Source organism: Lonchura striata, chromosome 27 (assembly GCF_050655825.1).
Source record: "Lonchura striata isolate lonStrDom1 chromosome 27, ASM5065582v1, whole genome shotgun sequence".
Taxonomy (NCBI): Eukaryota; Metazoa; Chordata; class Aves; order Passeriformes; family Estrildidae; genus Lonchura; species Lonchura striata.
In genome coordinates this window covers 11,442,898-11,459,164 of record NC_140729.1, presented here as the reverse complement: position 1 = coordinate 11,459,164, position 16,267 = coordinate 11,442,898, and the positions used below count along the sequence as shown (strand labels likewise).

Sequence of the window (16,267 nt, the reverse complement as noted above, 5' to 3'; positions counted from 1 at the left end):
GAGGTGAAGCTTCCTAGGGAGAGGCTGAAGGGTTTTGAGGCCTGGAGACACTTGGGAAGGAAGGGAAATGTTCATGGGTCAGGAGATCTGGTCCCACTGGGAAGGGCGTGAGCAGGGGAGCTCCAAGGAGACTTTGGGAGAGGGAAGCAGAGGAACCAAGACAGAGAGAAAGGTGGGACAGGAGCCCAAGAGCACGAGGGGCATGGCAGGGTGGGTGGAAATGATTCCAGAAGAGCTCTGGAGGAAGTGGGGGTTCATGGCCATGGGGCAGGATGAAAAGAGGGAGGTTTTGCAGCAGAGAAAGCTCTAAGAGCTTTCTAGAAAGAGGCTGAAGGGTTTTGAGGTCTGGAGAGACTATGAAGGGAAGGGAAAGCTCTATCCAAAGGTGATGGAGAGGAAGGAGCACAGGGAACAGAAAGGGAGGCAGAGCCAGAACCACAGAGCTGGGAAGGGGATCAGAAAGGAAGGAAAGGGGCTGGGACCATGCATGGCAGCAGAGAGGAAAAGAGGGAAGTGTGAGCACAGGACTGAGTCAGGAGAGCAGCAGGAGGAGCAGGGCAGGGTGAGGGACCAAGGTGGCAGCCAGGACAAGAGGAACAGGGACATTTGGCTTCCTGACCGTGGGGAGGGGGGATCCATGCACCATCCAGAGCTTTCATCCTTGACCAGGTTTTAAATTATTCAGCATGTTCATCATGATCACCATTTTAACCAACTGCGTGTTTATGACGATGAGCAACCCTCCAGCATGGTCCAAGAACGTGGAGTGAGTCCTGAGACCTCCCCTGGCCATGGGGACAGCCCAGCTTGGCAGTGTCCCTCAGGAGGGACAAGACCAAGGCTGAGAGAGGGGGGTGGGGATCCAGGCACCCTTCAGCACAGGGGAGGTGTCACTGGCAGGTGCTGGCAGCCCTCAGAAGGGACGTCCACACTCTCTGTGTGGCATTGAAGAGTGAGAATGTTTCAGAGCTACCCAAAATCTGGTGGGATCCCATGTCTGGAGAGCCTTGAAGAGCAGGTTGGGCTGGGCTGGGTCAGCACTGTCAGTCTGGAGAGGCTGAGCTGATCCACTTGTCCAGGGACCATGGATAACCCAGGGGAGAGGGGAAATCCAACATTTTCTGCTGTGATTCTGCACAGCCAGGTCTCAGCAGGGCTCTACAGAGAGTGTGGGGGGTGGGACATCAGCAGGGACAGAGGTGCTGCAGAATGGCCACCAGAGGGATTGGTACCTTGAGATGTCCCAGCCCACCTCACGAGGTGAGGAGAAAACTTCTCCCAGTGCTGAGAAAACCCCTCAGCCCCCAGCGTCAGCTCCTCAAGACATTCCCCCTGGGAGGGAGGGACAGAACCTTGGACCTGAGTAAGTGTGTCCTGAGTGACCAGTCCCGTTTCAGATACGCCTTCACTGGCATCTACACCTTCGAGTCTCTCATCAAGATCCTGTCAAGAGGCTTCTGCATCGATGACTTCACATTCCTGCGGGACCCCTGGAACTGGCTGGACTTCATGGTCATCTCCATGGCGTGAGTCCAGTGGGACGGGGAGGACAGGAGGGAAATTTCAAGGAACGAGGAGTGTTCTGGGCAGAGCCCCTGGAGCTCTTCCCTCTCCTGCCTCACAGCTACATCACCGAGTTCGTGGACCTGGGGAACATCTCCGCTCTCAGGACCTTCCGTGTGCTCCGTGCCTTGAAAACCATCACGGTGATACCAGGTGGGACTTAGAGAAGGGGCCTCCCCTCCATGCCTTCCCCTGAGCTCAGGTATTCCCACTGTTCCCAGCAATTCCTGGTTCTTTTGTCAGCTCCAAGAGAAAACAGAGGAAATGAGGTATTGCATAAATTTTCCATGTAAATTCAGCTTTTGGGCCAGGTCCTGCTGATTTTACATTTTGAAATTGGCTGCACTCATCAGGTTGTTTGGCAGCCCCTGAAGAGGCAGAGGTGATGTTTTTAAGGCTCCTTGAAGATGAATTAAGGGAATTTGTGCTCCCAGTGGATTTATGGGTTTGGTAAACCAAATCTCTCAATTTTTGAAGATATGAACTCAGTTTTGTGCCCATTGTTGGCTGTCTGGTGCTGAGGCTGAGGCATTTAACAGGTATTGGTTTAACATCACCCAAGACATCCAGACTCATGTGAGGATCACCTTATCAAATCCCTCTGATTTCTGATTTCCAAATTTGATACCATTTCAACACCATGCTTTCAACACCTGCTGCAAGCACACAGAAATCAGAAGCGTGAGATTAAACTGAAAATGAGAATTCCTTGGGGTGAACAAATCCTTGTAGTGTCCCTGCAGGCTCCAGATCGTGAGGGTTCACATTTGAATGTTTTTTTTTCCTTCATCAGACTAAAAATTACATTGAGCAAAATGTAAACTGCTAGTTCTTTCTGGAATTACATTCCCAAGGGCTCTGCAGAAATAGCAGTGGCAAAAATAAACTGGTTTAGAACATCTGACCTTGGTCAGGCCCTTGGAGAACAGGATTTTACCTAAATAGTTTGGGGAATGAGGAGCTGGCAGGAGGACAGGTCTAAAAATCATTTCCTTGGAGAATTTCTCTATGTGAGAAAGCTCTGGGCTCAGAGAAGATCTAAAGATGGACATTGGGATGTCCCAGCATTGCCCATTGTCCATGTAGACCTTGGCTGACAGGAACCCCATCCTCCCTGGAAAAACCACGCTGAGGATCTGTGGGTGAGCCTCCCTGGGGAGGGAACGGTGATGCTGTGGGGAGAGATGAGTTGGGCACAGCTTGAAGGGATCAGGATGAGGGGTCTGGCAGGGCTCCCAACCACCCAGGGACAGCAGTCAGGCCACAGAGGCTTTTTGGGGGCTGGGTGAGATACACAGCATCGTACAGAGCAAAGAGCTTCTCCATGTCCAACTCTGAAGTGCTTCACTCCAGTGCTTTGGTACAAAAAAATGCCAAATTGTGGCATTTAGGGAAAAAAGAAAATTCAAAGTAATTGATGGCTGCCAGACAGGGGTGGGCTTTGGTTTGGATATCCCAAGGCTGGGATGAAGAAGTCACCAGCACCAGCCCAAGGGTGACAGTTGTGGGGGGCCCAGCCTTGTGTGGGGACAGAGCTGGGATGGGATGGGGGCCTGAACTCAGGGGTGGCACACGTCCCCACCACAGCCAGCACCTTTTGGGGACACTGCAAATTAACCAGTGAGCAACCAGCTCAGTGGTGATGCCTCCCCCCAGGGCTGAAGACGATTGTGGGGGCTCTGATCCAGTCAGTGAAGAAGCTCTCGGATGTGATGATCCTCACAGTTTTCTGCCTGAGCGTCTTTGCCCTCATCGGCCTCCAGCTCTTCATGGGCAACCTGCGGCAGAAGTGCGTGCGCTGGCCTCCCCCCAACAGCACCTTCCTGCAGGACCTGGGGCTGGACAACGACACCTCGGTCAACTCAACCTCCTACGACTTCATGGATGACTTCACTGGGAACTTCACCGGGAACTTCACCGGGAACAGCACCTTTGACTTTGAGGCCTACATCAGCGATGAAGGTAAAGCTCCTGCAGCCCCTTCTCCTCTGACCCCTCACCCCGCTTCGTTCCTCAGTTTTCTGCTCCTCCTGGCTGCTCCAAGGTTTGCTCACAGGGATCTTCCTGCCAAAGCTGGTGGGTGGAACAGGCCGTGCACCCTCACCAAATGGACAGATGGGATCAAATCCCCCTGGACAGGGACAATGAGGTCCACTTGGACAAGCTGAGCTCTTCCAGGAAGGTTTCACAACAAGAAGGTTTGGATGGACCAGTCTCCATCTCTCCCCAATGTGCCATAGGTGTGGTTACAGCAAGAAGACCAAACTCTTGAGGATCAGGTGGAACTTCGGGTGGAAAAGCAGAGGAAAAGATACAGCAATGACATTTTGAAGCCACTTTTCACTATATAGATCCTTTCCTAGGTACTACAGTGCCCAGTGAACCCTTTATGTAACACCACAAAAGCCACAGGATGGGAGGGAGAGAGAGAGGGAGAGGTGGAACCAGCACAGGTCCTCAGGAAGGTCTACCTTTCTCCTTTCCTACACCTTCTTTGAAAATTATGCCCGAAGTGTGGTGGGTTTTTTGTTTGTTCTTCAGTTTTGAGATTTTAAACTCCACAAGAATGTAAAAATCTAGCAAATCTGCCTGGTAGAGCCGCAGGGTGGCAGGGTGCCCCACAGGGATGCCCCACATCTCATTTAGGACACAGAATGAGTCCTGTGTCCAGCTCAGAAGCCTGGACTGGGTCTCAGCTGAGCTGCTTGGCCCAACAATCAGCTCCAGCATTCATTACAGGAAGGTTTTGTCAGGGCACAAGTTCCGTCCATGGGATCTGATGAGCTCTCAGCAAAGAGGAGCTGCCCAAGGCCACGAGTGCAGCAGAGCAGCTGCTGGGGCCGGCCCAAAACCCTGGAATTGCACAAACAGGGTATTTCCTCCCTGAGCCCCCACAGGATAAAGAGAAGCCCCATGGCAAGAAAGCAGGCAGAGCCGGGGAGGATCCAGGAAGCCCCAGAATCCTGGGAGGGCTGTGCTGGGTGATGTTCAGGACTGGATCCAGCTGCCCTCTGCCACCTCCAGGTGTGGGTGTCTGCAGGTGCTGCTCTGTGTCCCTGGGCAGGTCACCTGGGGTGGCACTGCTTGGCAGCTCCTGTGGCTCTGGATCTGTGCTGGAGCCCTAAGGAAGAGCTGCAAGGAACCCTGGGGTCCCCAACAGTGACGGGAGCAGCAGGAAAAGGTGCAGCCATGGAGCAGGAGCAGTTTCCCCAGGTTTTCCTGGGACATCTGCAGTGCCCCATGCTTGGTGCTTCCTGGAAATGCCCCAATTTCCCAGGAAAACAGGTCAGCCCTGATCCTTTGACCTCACATTAACCCATTTTCCAGGTGGCCTGACCCTGGCCAGATCCAGAGGGATTTCCAGGCTTGGGAGGGACCTGGCTGGATTTATGTAACAATCCCAGGAGCTCCCTGTGACAGAGGCAAGACAAACAACAAAATCAACAGAGAGTAGATAACCACGTGCCTGACACTGGGAGTCAACAAATTCTGCTGGGATTCAAGGAATTTCCCTGACAGCAAGTTGCACCCAAGAGTTTGAAAATCAATGTTTGTGCTTATTTATTTATTTATTTATTTATTCCTTTTTACTCCTTGCTCTTTCCCCACCTGCAAAGCCAATTTTTACTTCCTGGAGGGAGCCCTGGATGCCCTGCTCTGCGGGAACAGCAGCGACGCTGGGTGAGTGAGACCCCCTCCCTCTGGGACAGGGAGCTGGCACAGCTCGTGGGATTCCTGGTGCTTGGGATGGGACAGGGTTGGGGCTGGGAATGTGGCTCTGCAGGGGAACAGTCCAGGAATCCCAGTGGATCAGCTTGGGGAGCACCCTGAGGGTATCAGTTGGATCATGCCAATGGTACCAGCTCAAGGATCTCAGTCTGGGCATCACACCTGCATCAGCTTCAGCTGGAAACCGTTCAGGCATCCCAGATTTATCAGCTTGAGGGGTCCCAGTCTGAGCATCCTGTCTGTGCCAGCTTTGGGGGGCATCAGCTATCAGACAGGGGCAGGTGGTGTCAGCCCAGGCATCCCACCTGTGCCATCCTGGAGGGGAGGGTCCCCCCGCTACACCCCCTCTCTAGGGATGGGTTTGGCTGCGGGGCCCTGCCAGGGTCTCATCCCTGCTGCCCCCCGGCAGGAAGTGCCCCGAGGGCTACGAGTGCATGAAGGCCGGGAGGAACCCCAACTATGGCTACACCAGCTACGACACCTTCAGCTGGGCCTTCCTGGCCCTTTTCCGCCTCATGACCCAGGACTTCTGGGAGAACCTCTTCCAGCTGGTAGGCACTGCCCCTGCACCCCTGGGCAAGTGTTCTTGTGTCCGTGCTGCCCCTGAGATGGAAAGTCACTGACGGGAACCTTGTGGGTCCTTCTCCTGTGGTTTGTGGATTCAGCCAGGATCAGTGGGGATGGGGATGGTCCCATGCACTTCATGCACTCCTTTCCTAACATGGGAGTGCAGTGTATTTCCCAGGGTGCTGTCAGCTTGAGCGTGGAAATCAGGGATTTATAAGATTGTCCAGAGCATCTCTGGCTCGAGTTGAGGGAAAGGATAGGGAGAAGAAGCCAGGTCATTTGTCCCCTCGTTGAGTTTTCCTCTAGGGAGACACCACAAAACCTTGACTCCACAGACTGGCCAGGTAAAAGGGATCCTACACCTAAGGCTACCCCTGTCCTCTGGGAAGGTTTGCCCAGATGATCAGAGTCAGAAAAGGACCACGCTGTCCTGAAGGTGAGCCCTGAGACAGTGGGGGCTGAGCAAAGCGAGTCAGTGATGGAATATTGGTCCCACCTCCATCAGTCCCAGCCCCTGGGAGCCTTGGAAACCAAGGCTTCTCTCTGCCACCAGTCCCAGCCCAGTGCCAGGGCCTGCAGCAAGGTCCATTGGGCAATGACCAACCCTCGGAGAAGACAGAAGCAGAAATTTCCTTCCTACCACAACCAGGAGGGGCAGCGCCTTTTCTTGGGAGCGTCACCAAAGTGACATTGTGACACCCTTGCCACCACTTCCCACAGACACTGAGGGCAGCAGGGAAAACCTACATGATCTTCTTCGTGGTGGTGATCTTCCTGGGCTCCTTCTACCTCATCAACCTCATCCTGGCCGTGGTGGCCATGGCTTATGCTGAGCAGAACGACGCCACCATGCTGGAGGAGCAGCAGAAGGAGGAGGAATTCCAGCAGCTCATGGAGCAGCTGAAGAAGCAGCAAGAGGAGCAGGAAAGGCTGGTGAGTTGGAAGAGTGGAGGCCAAAATGAGAGGTCTTGGGGATAGGGAGAGGAAATGAAGGCAGCAACAAGCATGATGTAAAATCCAAATAAAAGCTCAATATGGTCCAAAACAGAAAAAATAAAAGAAAAAAATGGAGTGACTATTTTGGGCATCACATCTGAATCAAAAAACTGAGATATTATCATGGGTGGGGACAAAAAAGGATGAAAAGATCAAATTTCCACACCCAAATCCCAACCCAGAGTGCACTGGGAGGCAGCAGAGAGGAGCAGCACAGGGATGTTTGAGAGGAGGAGGAGGTGAGGGACGTGAAAGGCCTCAGAAGTTCCAGTGGATCTCCTGCAGCAGCCTGGCAGGAGCCTGACAGGAGCCCAGCTTGGTGTCACCAGGGCACACAGGAGGCACTCAGGGGCAGCTGCAGCACAGCTCAATGTGTCAGCAAACCCTTGGCTTTGGAGACACAACCAAGGGCTCGAGACAGCCTGGGCCACCAGGGAGGCCCTGGTGTCCTTATGGGAGCCAAGGAAACGGGAATGGTAGAAGTGTCCATGCTCATTGCAGGAGGGTTGGAAACTAATGGTCTTCCTGGTCCTTTCTAACCCAAACCACCCTGGGATTCAATGAACACCAGCTGGGAAGGGACCTCCAGGATCATCTGTTCCAGCCCTGCTTGGCCAAAGCACAACCAGGACAAGACATGTCCCGTTGTGGTGCCAAGTCCTTGGGAATGTTTTTCAGTACAACTTTCCTATAAAAACATGGCCAAAAGCCTCTGGTGCTGCAGCCCAGGCATTTTCCAGCTCTAACCATCCTTTTGGTCCATGTCAGCAGCATCTGCAGGAGACATCCCTGAAAATCTCCTTGTCTGGGCAAGACACCACCTCCTTCACATGTAGAGAGACACAAACCAATGTTTGACTCTCTCCAGAGCCTCTTATCCCTCTTCTCTTATCTGTCCAGAGCTACAGCATCCCCTGGGAAGTGGCTGTTCCTCTCTGGCTGCTGCTGTTTGCAGGAAGGGTCTGGGCCAGCCCTGCCTGAGGGTCAGGCTGGTGCTGAGGCCCCTTCCCTGAGCAAATCCACCAGAGAAGTGCCCAAAGGCTTTGTTAAAGGATGTCTCCCTTTAGAGTCACACAGAGAAATTAAAAAGACAGAGGGAATTAAGCTGATAGTGAGGGCAAAGCACCTACAAGAAATGGGGCCTTGGATCTATTTAATATCCCATGATTAAAGGTGGAAAATGTCCTGGACTTCAGCAATGTGCTGTGAGAACAGAGAATTTCCCACTTCGCTGTGGCATCATCAGTGCTATGAGAGGGTGTAATAAACTTCAAATTTTAATAGCACTGTTGAAAATAAAAAAATAAAGGACAAAAACCGATTTTTTTTTTTTTAATGTGTTAATACAAAATTTAGTTCAAATGCAAAAATCCTGGAGGCCACATTTCAGCAAGAGACTTGAGGATTTTTCTTCTTTGCCATTTTGGATGAGAGCTCACTGCAAAGGGCAAAGTTTCCTGCTTGAAGGACCAAGATTTGCTCAGTTTTGTCCTTAGGAATTATTCTCCCTGACCAAATCTGAACAGACCTAACTCAGCTGTGGAGAGCTGAGTGTAGGGGGTGTAAGAGAAAGGGAAAACTGTAACTTGTATAATTTTGTGTAAAACTGTAATTCTTTTTTATTTGTGATAATAGAAGTGGTTAGAGGTGGTGTTGTAGTGGGAGGTTGGTAGTTTCAATGGTTATGAAATGGTGTTTGTTGTAGGTATTGGGGATTGTTATTTTGTTGTATGGTAACTTTTTGTAGGGAAAAGGGAAAGGGAAAGGGAAAGGGAAAGGGAAAGGGAAAAAGGAAAAGGAAAAGGAAAAGGAAAAGGAAAAGGAAAAGGAAAAGGAAAAGGAAAAGCCTGGAAATCCAGGACAGCCTGGGTTGGAAGGGACATGAAAGCTCACCCAGTCCCCCCCTGGCACAGGACACTTCCCACTACCCCAGGTTGCTCCAAGTCTCCATCCACCAGTTCCAGGGAGGGAAGGAATTTTCCCAGCCCCTGGAGCCCTCAGCCACCCTGGGATGTCCCCACGGCTGTGGACACAGGGGTGACAGGGACGGGCTTGTGCAGTTGCAGGAGCGCTCGTCCAGCAGCAATTCCCTGCCCAGCAGCGTGGCCGGGAAGGGGCAGGACTCAGACCTCAACAGTGACCAGGACAAGGCCAAGGACTGCAACGGGCAGGTGGTGCCCAAGATCACCCTGCAGCGATCCGACACCGTGATTGATGTAGGTGCCAGCTCTGCCCCTGCCATCCCTGAGGGTGCCCAGCCTCCTGAGGCACCAGGCTTGTGCCCACCTCGCTGTGGGTTGGGTCCTACAAGCCTTTTTGGGGTGCCCACCTTGCACTCAGAGGTCTCTCCAGACCATTCCCTGTTTTCTCTCTGCTCTGTCTTTCAGAGCATGGAATAACTCTGTACCCCTCCCTCCTCTCCTCCCAGTTCAACCTCACCCATGAGCCGGAGAAGCCAGACCTCAACCACCTCACTGTGGGCAACCAAGATGGGCCAGGGCTGGAGAAGAGGGTGGGAAGTGCTATCAGTGTCATCTCCAACGCTGTGGAAGGTATGTCTCGTTGGGTGAGGGTCCTGGTCAGTGCTGCAGGGCCTGGGCTGGTGACAGTGGCTGTCCCAAATTCCCAGCCCCACACAAGGGATGACTCCAGCCCTGGGGTCTCCATATGGGGTCAGTGATGCTCAAGCCAGACTTTTCATCCCAGCTCACTGGGATGATGCCTGGAGGCAATAATCCATTATCTCACACAAATTAAAGGGATTGCAGTTGATTAGAGGAATTTCCAGAGCCAACTGGGAACTGCTGAGCAACTTCCCATGAGCTGCTGTGTCAGCTCCAGCAAAAAGCACCATGAACTCAGCAGTTCCTGTCTCCTCTCTCCCCGAGAACAGTCATGAAACCCTCTGGTCAGCCCAGAGCAGTCCCCTGGATGTCCTGGCAATCTCAGGGTGGCACGAACACCTCAAATCCCACCCAGGGGCTGGGAGCAGGACTGGATCCACAGTTCCCTGGCTGATCTGCCTTTCCAGCCCTCTCCAGTTTGGAGGGCCAGGTCTACATCATCTCTGTGCCTGGGCATGGGAAGGCTCTCCTTTTAGCCCCTGTATTTTTTGGGTGCCACAATACAAAAAAGGTCTTAAAAAGTGTCCAAAGGAGGGCGTAGAAAATGATGAAGGATGTGGAGGAGCCATATGAGGAGTGGCTCAGGTCACTTGATTGTTCATCTGGAGAAGAGGAGAAGAAGGTGAGACCTCAGCTCCTTCCATGGGGCAGCTCCGATCTCTGCTGCTTGTGACCAAGGACAGGACAAGGGGACGAGCTTGTGCCAGGGGAATTTTGGATGGGTCTCAGGGAAAAGTTCTTCCCCCAGAGGTGCTGGCACTGCCCAGGCTTCCTAGGGAATGGTCCCGGCCCCGAGGCTGCCAGAGCTCCAGGAGGGTTTGGACAGCGCTACCAGGGGTGCCCAGGGTGGGATGTTGGGGGCTTTGGGCAGGGCCAGGAGCTGGATCAATGATCCCTGTGGGTGGCTTCCAGCTCAGGATATTCCATGCTATTAAAATCATAGATCAGAGCTGGTCCAGGACCTCAGGGGAACTTCTCCTGAAGGTCAGCACTTGCCCACCCAGGTGAGGACAAGATAATCCCACACGTTTCCTTTCCCACCCTCAGAGCTGGAAGAAGCTCACCAGAAATGCCCACCCTGGTGGTACAAATTTGCCCACACATTCCTGGTCTGGAATTGCTGCCGTCCATGGGTGAAGCTGAAGGAGTTTGTCAAGCTGGTAGTGATGGACCCCTTTGTGGACCTGGGCATCACCATCTGCATCGTGCTCAACACTCTCTTCATGGCCATGGAGCACTACCCCATGACGGAAGAGTTCGAGAACGTGCTGACCGTGGGGAACCTGGTAGGGAGCTCCATCCCTCCCTTTCAAACCCCCACCCCGGAGGGCAGATCCCCTCTGCTGCTGTGTGACACATCCCAGGTGCTGACAGAGCACTGCAGGGCTCTGCCCACGGCATCCCTGCACAGGGCTGGGCCCTGGCATGGCCCAGACCCAAGGGCACTGATGGGATTGGGACCCACCATTCCCTGCTCCCCTCCTGCTGCATCCCTGCCAGGCTCGGTGCATCCTGAGCCACCCTCTGCATCACAGCCCTGGGTGACACCACAGTGTCCCCACTGAAATGCTGGGTGCCACGGGGCAGAGCAGGGCGTGTTCGATTGTGGGAGCAAACAGGTCCCCACTGAGCAGGAAGCAACAACACAGCATTAAAATTAATAATAATCAGGGATTTGTCCAGTGGAATCACTGCAAATCTTGGCTGTCCTGATTTTATAGGAGCATTTAGTGGCTGCTCCTGCTTGGAGCTGGTGACAAATGTCTCTGAGCTGGATGGATCTGCTGCGGGAGGCCCTGGCAGCGGTGGGCTGAGGAATGGGAGCGCTCCCATCTCCTGGGCTCCCCCTCTGCCCTGCGCCAGCACCTGCGGGGCTCTGGAAGCGCAGCCCTGGAGTGACAGACGCCGCTGCCCGGGCGGGCGGGACCGGCTCTGGTTTCATCCAGGAAATACAAGGGCATTAATGGGCTGGGGCTCAAGGCACGGCCGGGCTGAGGCGGCTCCAGAGCTTCCTTGGAGCCAGGAGCGGATCCTGGATGCGGGGGCAGCCCGGGGGATGATCTGCTGGGGAAGGGCCCGGTGGGGACGGGAGCAGGAGGAGCAGATCCCCCTGAGCCGGGGCTGCCCCGCATCCCCTGCCTGTGCCCGGGGTAGGAGCTGCCTGCCCCACCACACTATGTACGGGACAAGGGCAGGGATCAGCTGGGAGGAGCAGGACAAGGGATGTTTGTGGGCTGCCGTGCTGGGGACACGTGGGGACAATCCTCTGCGGTACTGAAGCAGGACAGGGGATGTTTGTGGCTTGCCATGCAAAGGACATATGGGGACAATCCCCTGGAATGCAGCTGCAGGAGCAGGACAGGAACATTTGTGGGCTGGCATGCAAGGGACATGTGGGGACACCCCCGGGATGCAGGAGCCTCCCTGCTGCTCCTCCCTGCTCCGTGGGGGATAGACCTGTCCCAACACCGTCCCCAGTCAGGGCAGATCTGTCACAGGCCCTCTGCACGTGCTGTGCCGTGGAATGGCAGCAGGGATGGTGACTGTCACCTGGCTGAGCCCTCTCTGCAGTGACACAATGCTGCACGTGCTGCTGTGGTCCCAGGAAAGGAGCAATGTGTAAAATCCAGCTCAGCTGTCACTGGGCTCAGGGAGGGACAGGGGCATCCCAGCAGCAGCCCAGTTCCCAGTGCTGGACACCTGTGATTTCCCAGTCATTCCAAAGGTGTCTTCTTGCCAAGGAAATTTTATTTTTAATTTTCAGCTGCCAGAACTCACCTTTGTGTCCCTCCAGAGGAATCGGTCACCAGTATTCCCAATCTGCCACACTGGGCAGCACCTGGGGAGCTTGTTCCCAACTGGGACTGGCCCTAACAGGGTGAAATGCTTTGGGAATACACCAAAAAAGAGGGATGCTGCCCACCCCACCCCACAGCTCAGCACTGGGTTTATGAACAAGTGGTCAAGGGTGCTGCTTCCCACAGGTCTTTACAGGGATCTTCACGGCAGAGATGGTCCTGAAGCTCATTGCTCTGGATCCCTATGAGTATTTCCAGCAGGGATGGAACATCTTTGACAGCTTCATCGTCACTCTGAGCCTGGTGGAGCTGGGCTTGGCCAATGTGCAGGGGCTCTCCGTGCTCCGCTCCTTCCGCCTGGTACGTGCCATGGACACCTGGGCGGTGACAGGGACAGGGTGGGGGTGGCTTGTCCAGCTCCTTCATGGTGGAGGCTCAGCTTGGGAGGGCCCAACCTGGTCCTGTTAAAGACAAGACTAAGTTCAATATTCGGGAAGTTGGAGTCAGAGCAGTTGCGGGTTTAACCCCTCCTGCCTTGGTCAAACAGCCCCGGAGGGTCAAATGGCAGTGGCACAGCCTTGCTGCGGCAATGACACCCCCAGCCACCCCCCTTTTCTCCTTGCCCCCCACAGCTGAGGGTTTTCAAACTGGCCAAGTCCTGGCCCACTCTCAACATGCTCATCAAGATCATCGGCAACTCCGTGGGTGCCCTGGGCAACCTCACGCTGGTTCTGGCCATCATCGTCTTCATCTTCGCCGTGGTGGGGATGCAGCTCTTCGGCAAGAGCTACATCGAGTGCGTGTGCAAGATCTCGGTGGACTGCACCCTGCCCCGCTGGCACATGAACGACTTCTTCCACTCCTTCCTCATCGTCTTCCGCATCCTCTGCGGGGAGTGGATCGAGACCATGTGGGACTGCATGGAGGTGGCCGGCCAGACCATGTGCCTCATCGTCTTCATGATGGTCATGGTCATCGGCAACCTCGTGGTGAGGCTGTGGGCCGGGGGCCCCTCCCTGGGGGACAGAGGGGGTGCTGGGGTGAGGCTGCCTCTCTCCAGCTCAGCTTTTCCACAGGGCTGTGCCTGTGGCAGGGTCTGCTTGGAGCTGCAGGGAGCACAGGGATTCTCTCCCCTCCCCAGGCCCTTCAGGTCAGCTGTGCCAGCTCTGTGTAAAACAGAGGGAGGAATGATTCCTGAGGGACCTCCAGCTGAAACCAGACCAGGAACTGGGGAGAAACTGAGGCACAGAAAACACAAATGGGCTTTAGGCAGAGGCAGGAGCCACTCTGGGATAAAACAGAGCTTAGCTTCAAGCTGCCTTCTGTCCTTCACTTGGCTTTTCCAGCTTTACTGCCCCATTTCCCACCCTCCTGATGAGGGATGGAGGCAGAGCACCATCCATCCATCCATCCATCCATCCATCCATCCATCCATCCATCCATTCCACCCTTTGCTCCAGGTGCTTTTGGAAGCAGCCCCCCACCCTGCCCCCACAAGGCTTCTCCATATCCCCAACCTCCCCAGCCCCCACCGTGCTCCAGGTGGCATTTGGTGATGGCCAAACTTCTTCCCTGAGTTTGTGGGACCCCCTGCTCCCCTCACCCCCCTCCTACACCCCACCCTCCCCACTCCCCCCGGCTGCCTGTGCTGCCTGAGCCACAGGTTTGCGAGTTCCAGGCGAGCGTGAAATCCTTTCTAAACTTGGTAACCCCATCGCTGGCAGCTCTGGAGCTTGTTTTGCAGCCTGCGTGGGCCCTGCTCTCCCTTCTTGAGGAGCAAGGCAGGCGAGGGAAGCGCCGACTCGCTCCTATTACTTGCCGGGATTGTGTAATCCCTTTGGAATTTGCTTTGAAAAACTATCTGCCCCCGGGAGCTGCTGACCCCTCTCCCCGGGGAGGCTCTGAAAGGAGCTGCTCTGGGAGAAGCCCAGAGCAGCCCCCGGCTCGGGTCAGCTTGGAGTGTCCCAGTTTAAGGACAGAAAGTTGGGATTTGGGAGCCTCTTGGCTTCCCTGGCTCATGCCAGGGATTTGCGGCTTTGAAGGGAGAGCCCCTGGCTGCAGACCCTGCTCAGGGTGGTGCTGGGCAGATGAGGGGAGCAGCCCCGTGCCCCCCTGGCTGCCCATCTCCCACCAGCCAGCAAAGGCTTGTGATGCCACCTTTGCATCACCTCTGCTTGTGATCCCCTTTGCAGGGGATGGTGAGGCTGGGTCAGGCTGAAAATCACCCACAAGGGCACCTGTAAGAGCAGAAGCCTGTCCAGAACCATCCACAGGGAGTGCAGGAGTTTGGACTGGGAATTCCAGCTGTGACTCCCTGCAGAGCCCTCCCAAAAAGGGGTTCTGGAAGGTTTCCCTCTTCTGGAGCTCCTTTTTGGAACAGCACAGTCCACCCACCTCTCCAGGGGACTGCTCTGGAGAAGACACGGGGACAGCACAATTTCAGCTGGTGGGGTCAGTGACAGCCCTCCCTGAGGTGTGGAGGTGTGGGTGTCCCCATCCCAGAGGTGCCAGTGTCCCCATCCCAGAGGTGCAGGTGTCCCCTCCCAAAGGTGCACCCCAGCTCTTGGGGCAGATCTGCAGCTCCTGCATGGGCTCCATTTACAGCCCAGCAGAGAAACACGGAGCAAAAACACGGCCAGAGCCCTCTGTGCCCTCCTTCTCCTCTCTGCCAGGCTCTCCTGGCCATGCCTCAGGTATTTCCGAGCCCTGGAGCACGTCCCAGAGGCTCCCAAGTCTCCCCGTGCAGGGAGGTGTGTATTTCTCCGCTTCCCCTACACAGGAAGAAGGTGACCTGTCCTTTGCTCTTAATGACACTTTGAGCATTTCCTTTGGGGTTATTCAGGGAAAAGGGAGGAAGTCAGTCGGGTGACAAGGTAACGGAGTCCTGCCCAACAAAGCCAGAGCCAGCAGCACCCACTAACTGTAACTGGTACTTAATGGGGACATTCGACTGCTGGGCCCGCGGGGATTTATTTAAAGACGTGGTTTAAGGCACATGGCATGAGCCATGTGAAAACTGCAGTGTCCTTGGATAGCAGCTAATTCCCGTCTCAGATGCGCTGCTGGCACCGCACAGCACGGCACAAACACCGACAGCTGTGGGCTGGCTCCGTCCCTGCTCTGCCCGCGGGGGTGCCTATCCCACCCCTCTGCTCCCGAGCTGCTCCTGGCTCCTGGCAGGCAGCAACCCCAGCTGTGCCAGGAGAGGCTGTGGTGGGCTCCAGTCACGTTTTGGGATGGTGCAGTAGAAGGGGAAGCACACGAGCCCATGCTTGGAGTTACTCAGAGCGTTTACTGGCTCGTGCTGAGGTGAAAGCTCGCTCTGATGGAGCACAGCAGTGTCTGGGACACAGGGATGGGGCCACAGCTGGGTCCAGGCTCCTCCATGGCCCCAGGGGTGGGAGACCCTCAGGAGCTTGCTGGGCATCTACCAAAGGCAGGGAAGAGGAGAGGAAGAGCTGCAGCTGAGAGCACAAGCAGGAGGTTTCATTCAGGGCAGAAGGGACATAATCACAGAACTGTGGAATCCCAGACTGGTTTGGGTTGGAAGGGACATTAAAGAGCACTCGGCCCCACCCTGTGATATGGCCAGGTGCACCTTCCACCATCCCAGGTTGCTCCAAGCCCCGTCCAGCCTGGCTTTGGACCCTTCCAGGGATGGAGCAGCCACAAGAGCTGAGTTGCATCCCTGGGGCTGGTGGGGAGAAGCACCAGAGACTTGGGGAGTCCTCACGGGATTCTCGGAACTCCAAGAAACCAAAGGAAGGGACACACTCACAGATCCACAGCAGAGCTTGAGAGGAGCTGAAACCATGATTGGCATCATTTGCAGAGGGATCTGCAGGACCATGGGAGCCCAGGGTGAGGTGGAAGGCATCAGAGCCCAGGGGGTTTGAGGAGGAGCATGTCCATGTCCTCCAGGGACTGGGACTGGCACCTCTGCAGTCCCCAGAGCTGGTGAGGGCAGGGCAGAGCCCATGAGATGCTCAG

At 55.1% G+C, this 16,267-nt stretch overlaps 1 protein-coding gene across 1 annotated transcript in view; it reads left to right on the top strand.

Moving 5' to 3' along the window:
• SCN4A (sodium voltage-gated channel alpha subunit 4) overlaps nucleotides 1–16,267 on the top strand; it is a 45,011-nt gene that overhangs the window by 12,428 nt on the left and 16,316 nt on the right. The window contains exons 4-15 of the mRNA XM_085562126.1: nucleotides 679–766; nucleotides 1,398–1,526; nucleotides 1,625–1,716; nucleotides 3,220–3,525; nucleotides 5,181–5,244; nucleotides 5,702–5,843; nucleotides 6,580–6,792; nucleotides 8,916–9,071; nucleotides 9,284–9,407; nucleotides 10,527–10,765; nucleotides 12,464–12,637; nucleotides 12,910–13,266. Of these exons, the coding sequence (XP_085418252.1) occupies nucleotides 679–766; nucleotides 1,398–1,526; nucleotides 1,625–1,716; nucleotides 3,220–3,525; nucleotides 5,181–5,244; nucleotides 5,702–5,843; nucleotides 6,580–6,792; nucleotides 8,916–9,071; nucleotides 9,284–9,407; nucleotides 10,527–10,765; nucleotides 12,464–12,637; nucleotides 12,910–13,266 (2,084 nt within the window). The remainder of the gene's footprint in view (nucleotides 1–678; nucleotides 767–1,397; nucleotides 1,527–1,624; nucleotides 1,717–3,219; nucleotides 3,526–5,180; nucleotides 5,245–5,701; nucleotides 5,844–6,579; nucleotides 6,793–8,915; nucleotides 9,072–9,283; nucleotides 9,408–10,526; nucleotides 10,766–12,463; nucleotides 12,638–12,909; nucleotides 13,267–16,267) is intronic.